General features: G+C 44.1%; 1 protein-coding gene across 2 annotated transcripts in view; it reads right to left on the bottom strand.

Annotated features, from left to right (window-relative positions):
* The window catches only part of GLDC (glycine decarboxylase), a 118,050-nt gene that overhangs the window by 58,059 nt on the left and 53,476 nt on the right, over nt 1-6,515 (bottom strand). For both annotated transcript variants that reach the window (XR_002771083.1, XM_003782888.2), the window contains exons 9-11: nt 5,302-5,407; nt 2,364-2,503; nt 446-526 (exon numbers count right to left, since the gene is read on the bottom strand). Coding sequence is in view for 1 of the 2 variants with exons in the window: in XM_003782888.2 (XP_003782936.1) it covers nt 446-526; nt 2,364-2,503; nt 5,302-5,407 (327 nt within the window). In the remaining variant the exon portion in view is untranslated. The remainder of the gene's footprint in view (nt 1-445; nt 527-2,363; nt 2,504-5,301; nt 5,408-6,515) is intronic.

Genomic DNA, 6,515 nt, shown 5'->3' with positions numbered 1-6,515 from the left:
GCTGGATTCGACCCCGCCAGCTCAGGTGTATGTGGCTGGCGCCTTAGCTGCTTGAGCCACAGGTGCTGAGCCTCCCACCATGTTTTCAAGGCCTAGCATGGTATCTGGAACATATTAGGTCCTCCATATTTATTCAATGATTGAATATCATAACTACTCCAGAGTTGGACCTATCTAAGATGCCAATGTTGTGAGTCATTATTTTAGAGATCGTTCCAATGAAACACCATTCATGGTTCTTCCGACTAGCCTGGCTGCACAGTTCTGCCTGGGGACCTCCAGCTGTCAGCAGTCACAATAGCAAGGTGATTAATTTTAACAGCAAGCTCCAAATATCTTACCTAGGTCCCTTCTCCCCCACAGTCCGATCCCCAGTAGGGTAAGGAATCCATCACCCCCACCTCTAATAGTCATTGTGAGGAATGCCTGCTTTTATTTTACTTACTGCAGATGATTCACAGCCAAAGATCCACAACAAGTCATCCAGATCTTTTTCATTGACTGTTTCATCAAGAGAAATACCAAGCTACAGAAACAAAAACAAAATAGAAAACATAGCTTTACACTCCACAAGCTGTGAAGGAACCCCAAGAAAGGTCAAAGAGGAGAGGGTACTGAACAAACTACCCAGCCAGCCAATATCATGGTGCCATTATATTCAAGTTGACCCTTAGGGGAAGGCAAATAGACCAGACCCAGACTTCCTAAGGTTTAGAGTTTTACTGGCTACCTCTGGACTTTTTTTTGAGATAAGTTTTCCTGTTGGCTCAGTGCCTTGTAGCTCAGCAACTAGGGTGCCAGCCACATACACCAGAGATGGCGGGTCCGAACCCAGCCCAGGCCTGCCAAATAACAATGACAATTACAACAAAAAAATAGCTGGGCGTTGTGGCAGGCACCCGTAATCCCAGCTACTTGGGAGGTTGAGGCAAGAGAATGGCTGTAGATCTGGGCAGCTGCTGACCAATCTCTTTCACTCTAACCACTCTCTTTCACTCACAGCAACCTCAAACCTGCCCAAGAGTTTGAGGTTACTGTAAGCTGTGATGCCACAGCACTCTCCCTAGGGCGACATAGTGAGACTGTCTCAAAAAAAAAAAAAAAGTTTTACTGTGTCATCCTCAGTAGAGCACTGTGGCATCACAGCTCACAGTAACCTGAAACTCTTGGGCTCAAGTGATCCTCTTGCCTCAGCCTATAAAATAGCTGGGATAACGGGATTCTGCCACAACCCACAGCTATTTTTAGAGACAAGGTCTCCCTCTGGCTCAGGCTGGTCTTAAACTTCTGAGCTCAAGCAATCTACCCGCATCGGCCTCCCAGAATGCTAGGATTACAGGTGTGAGCCACCATGCCCAGCCTCCACCTCTGGACTTCTAACAATCCAGTGGCCACAAGACATTCTTAACTGGAACTAGAAAGGCTTACTTCTTGCTTCCCTTAACTTACCACATTATATTACTTTATCAGAGCCTTTATCTGAAAAAAAATTTATGTTCTGAATAGAGGTGTATTATGAGGAAAATACTATGTATGTGCCTCTGAGTCCCACATAAGAAAATACAAATCTTAAGGAAAGTAGAAGAGGAATTATCCTTTCTTTCTTTTTTTTTTTTTTTTGAGTCTCACTCTGTTGCCCAGGCTAAAGTGCCATGGCATCATAACAACTTCAAACTCCTGGGTTCAAGTGATCCTCCTGCCTCAGTCTCCCAAATATCTGGGACTACAGGTGCCCACCACGTCTGGCTAATTTTTCTGTTTTTAGTAGAGGCGAGGTCTTGCTCCTGCGCAGGCTGGTTTTGAACTCCTGAGCTCAAGCAATTCACCCACTTTGCCCTCCCAGAACGAAACTTCTCTTCAAAAAAAAAAAAAAAAAAAAAGAGCTCAGGGCTCATAGCTCAGTGAGTAGGGTGCCAGCCACATCACAGAGGCTGCACCATGGCACTCTATCCAGGGCAACATAGTGAGACTCTGTCTCTAAAAAAAAGACTGTGCCTAAATTTCTTTTTTTTTTTTTAAGTTTTTTTTTTTGAGACAGAGTTTCACTTATTAACCGTCGGTGGAGTGCCATGAAGTCACAGCTCATAGCAACCTCCAACTCTTGGGCTTAGGTGATTCTCCTGCCTCAGCCTTCCAGTAGCTGGGACTACAGGCGCCTGCTACAACGCCCGGCTATTTTTTTGTTGCAGTTAGGCCGAGAGCTGGGTTTGAACCCATCACCCTCGGCATATGGGGCTGGTGCCCTACTCACTGAGCCACAGGCACCGCCCCATGCCTAAATTTCTAATGCAGACTTTTAAAAAAATAAATAGGATACCTTTTAATGGGAAATTCATGAGAGAACTGGTAAAAATTTGACTTACTGTGCCATCCTTATAAAGCCGAAAATTGATTTGCCGCTGAGCAGCCCTGTCCAAGACCTCCTTCACTGAGCAGCCACACTGAACCTTCAAGGTGTCAAAGAATAAGTTGTGCTGGAGTTGATGCCCTGCTCGCTTGAGACCTAGAAAGATGGGAGAGAGTCACCAATGTCCGACACAGAAGCCTGCTTCTGCCATTGATATTTCACAGAGAAATAAAGAGGTGAATTTCACTGTAGTTCCTGGTCCTACCCAGTATTTTGGTATGTGCATTGAAAAAAATGAAACATTTTTATTACTATGCTATGGAAAATTATGACCACTGTGTGTGTGTGTGCACATGTCTGTGTGTTATATCAAATGTATATATTTCATTACTTTCCTTAATAAACTATACCATGAGCATCTTTGCTTTCCTAAGATCCATAGCTACATATCCATCTATCTATATGTGTGTGTATATATATATTGGGGGGGGGCAGGGTGCAATGGCATCATCACAGCTCACTGTAACCTCAAACTCCTGGGTTTAAATGATCCTCCTACCTCAGCCTCCCAAGTAGCTGGAACTACAGGCATGTGCTAAAAGACCCTAATTTTTCTAACCCTATTTTCTAACCCTATTTTCTAACCCTAATTTTCTAACCCTATTAGTAGAGATGGAGTATCACTTTTGGTCAATCTGGTCTCCTGAGCTCAAGCAATCCTTTCACCTCGGCCTCCCTGACTGCTATGATTATAGGCATGAGCCACTATTCCTGGCAATATCTGTATTATTTTTAATGGCTATATAAGAGTCAAATATATAGATATACAATAATTTAATCACTATTATTTATGCTGTTTCAATGATTGAGCTTTTATAAACAATGTTTCAAGGCATATTCTTTACAATTTTATCTGATTATTTACTTTAGATAAATTCTAGCAGTAAAATTTCTGGAAGTTTTTGTTGTTTTCTTTATCAGCCTAGGTAAGGTTGGAACCTGCGACCCCTAGTGTGTGGTGCCTGTGCACTAACCACTGCCCTGCAGTAGCCAACTCTCAGTAGAATTTCTGGACCATATTATAAGGACTTTTTTTTTAAAGCTTTGGATACTGCTATTTGAGTGCCAACTATAAAAGTCATATTCATACTTTTGTTTGTATCAGCATTGTTCTTAATTTTTGCCAATGTAATAAAAAAAAAATACTATTTTAAGCGGGTTTATGCCTGTAATCCTAGCACTCTAGGAGTTCAAGGCAGGTGGATTGCCTGAGGTCACAGGTTCGAGACCAGCCTGGGCCAGAGTGAGACCCCCTCTCTAAAAATAGCTGAGCATTGTGGTAGGTGCCTATAGTCCCAGCTACTTGGGGGGCTAAGACAAGAGAATCACTTAAGCCCAAAAGTTTGAAGTTGCTTTGAGCTATGATGCCACAGCACTCTACCAAGGGTGACAAAGTGAGCCCAAACCCAAACTCAAACTTAGGCTTGAGCAATCCTCTTGCCTCAGCCTCCAAAGTATCTGGGACTACAGGTGCCTGCCACTACTCCTGGCTAGTTTTTCTATTTTTAGTAGAGATGGAATCTCTGTCTTGCTCCGGGTGGTTTCTAACTTCTGAGCTCAGGCAATCCACCTGCCCCAGCCTCTCAGAGTGTTAAGATTACAGGCGTGAGTCACTGTGCCAATCTATTTTATTGTTTTAATTTTCATTACTTTGATTAATAGTGAGGTTAAAAATTTATGTGTTTGTTGGGCAATTATTTTAATATTTTTAAAATTATATTTAATATATTTTGCCCATTTTTCTTTTCATTTTTGAGACAGAGTCTCACTATGTCACCTTTGGTAGAGTGCTGTGGCATCATAGCTCACAGCAACTTCAAACTCCTGAGCTTATGCGATTCTCTTGCCTCAGCCTCCCAGTAGCTGGGACTACAGGTGCCTGCCACAATGCCCTGCTGTTTTTTGGTGTTGTTTCAGTTGGCCCCAGCCGGATTCAATCCCACCAGCTTTGGTGTATGTGGCTGGCCCCATAACCACTGGGCTACAGGCACTGAACCAATTTTCCCCATTGTTCTATCAGAATATTCATTCCTGGCTTGGTACCTATGGCTCAAGTGGCTAAGGCGCCAGCCACATACACCTAAGGTGGCGGGTTTGAATCCAGACTGGGCCTGCCAAATAACAATGACAGCTACAACCAAAAAATAGCCAGGCGTTGTGGCAGGCGCCTGTGGTCCCAGATACTTGGGAGGCTGAGGCAGGAGACTCGCTTGAGCCCAGGAGTTAGAGGTTGCTGTGAGCTGTGATGCCACAGCACTCTACCCAGGGAGATAGCTTGAGGCTCTGTCTCCAAAAAAAAAAGAATATTCATTCCTCTTGTATTTGGGGGAAAGTGAAGAGTTCTATATACAAAAAAATATTGGCAATCAGTCTATCATAGGTGTTGAAAATATTTTTCCAGTTTCTCCTTTCATTTGTAATTTTGCGTATTGAACACGTAGCAAGTTTTTCTTTCCTTTTTAATTTTTTTTTTTTTTTTGGCCAGGGCTGGGTTTGAACCTGCCACCTCCGATATATGGTGCTGATGCCCTCTCCTCTGAGCCACAGTCGCTGTCCCGTAGCAAGTTTTTCATTTTACTCAAATGAATCGGTCTTGTTATGCCCAAAAAGGTTTTTATTTAGAGACAGAGTCTCACTTTGTCCCCCTTGGTAGAGTGCTCTGGCGTTACAGCTCACAGCAACCTCCAGCTCTTGGGCTTAGGCGATCCTCTTGCCTCAGCCTTCCAAGTAGCTCGGACTACAGGGGCCTGCCACAATGCCCGGCTATTTTTTTGTTGCAGTTTAACTGGACCGGGTTCAAACCCACCACCCTTGGTACATGGGACCAGCGCTACTCACTGAGCCACAGGTGCCACCCATGCCCAAAAAAGTTTTAAAACAGATATCCAACTCACCTTCCGACAAAATCAGAGTGGCATTATGTACCCTCTTAGCAATGTGCTTCAGCCCATGGGAACCATGGTAGATTGCAAACATGGCAGCCATATTTGCCAAGAGAGCCTAAAAGGATAAGAAGATTTAAAGAATCAAGTTCATACACAAATGTGTCATGCCAAAAGAAAAAGAAGAAGAGGAGAAGGAAGAAGAAGAATCAAGTTCAATGATGTCATGAGAGACAATTATTAAGAGGGAGGAATTACTTGACCTGGGATGCCAAAATTAAAAACAGGGACAGAATAAAATGACCACATCTCTTGCATTTTCCACAATAGTCTGGGCCCAGTTATAATCTGGCCAACTATGTGAGGGGAAATAACAGCATCCAAAACACCCCAGACCTACATACTATATAACACCTTCAAATTTTACAGTTATATTGGCTCGCCCTTGTAGCACAGTGATTATGGCGCCACCACATGCACCAAGGCTGACAAGTTCTAGCCCAACCCAGGCCTGCTAAACAACATGACAACTGCAGTAAGAAAATAGCCGGACAGGCAGGCACCTGTAGTCCCAGCTACTTGGGAGGCTAAAGCAAGAGAATCCCTTAAGCCCAGGAGTTGGAGGTTGCTATGAGCTGTGATGCCACAGCACTCTGTGACACGAGGGTGACATAGTGAAACTGTCTCCAAAAACAAAAATGTTTTTTTACAATTATAAAGGGCTGCATCCATGCAGCAGCATCATGTCACCCACCATGAGGAAGATCTGGCTGCCACCAGACATTGAAAAGCAATATTAAATGTTGGAAGGCAAAGGAGCAATAAAGACCTCTGGGAGGGGCGGCACCCGTGGCTCAGTGAGTAGGACGCCAGCCTCTTATACCAAAGGTGGTAGGTTCGAACCCAGACCCAAACAAGCTGCAACAAAAAAATAGCCAGGCATTGTGGCAGGTGCCTGTAGTCCCAGCTACTCGGTAGGCTGAGGTAAGAGAATCGCCTAAGCCCAAGAGCTGGAGGTTGCTGTGAGCTATGATGCCACAGCACTCTACCCAGGGCATCAAAGTAAGACTCTGTCTCTAAAATAAAAAAAAAAAAAACCTCGGGGAGGGGGATAGCAAGATCTGAGGATTTCACACTCAAATAGTCCATCAAAAATAAAAGCAGCAGGCTTGACACCTGCGGCTCAAGTGGCTAAGGCACCAGCCACATACACCTGAGCTGGCGGG

Source organism: Otolemur garnettii, unplaced genomic scaffold, assembly GCF_000181295.1.
Source record: "Otolemur garnettii isolate 467f Iridium unplaced genomic scaffold, OtoGar3 scaffold00006, whole genome shotgun sequence".
Lineage (NCBI taxonomy): Eukaryota > Metazoa > Chordata > Mammalia > Primates > Galagidae > Otolemur > Otolemur garnettii.
This window is presented reverse-complemented; position numbering and strand designations above follow the sequence as displayed.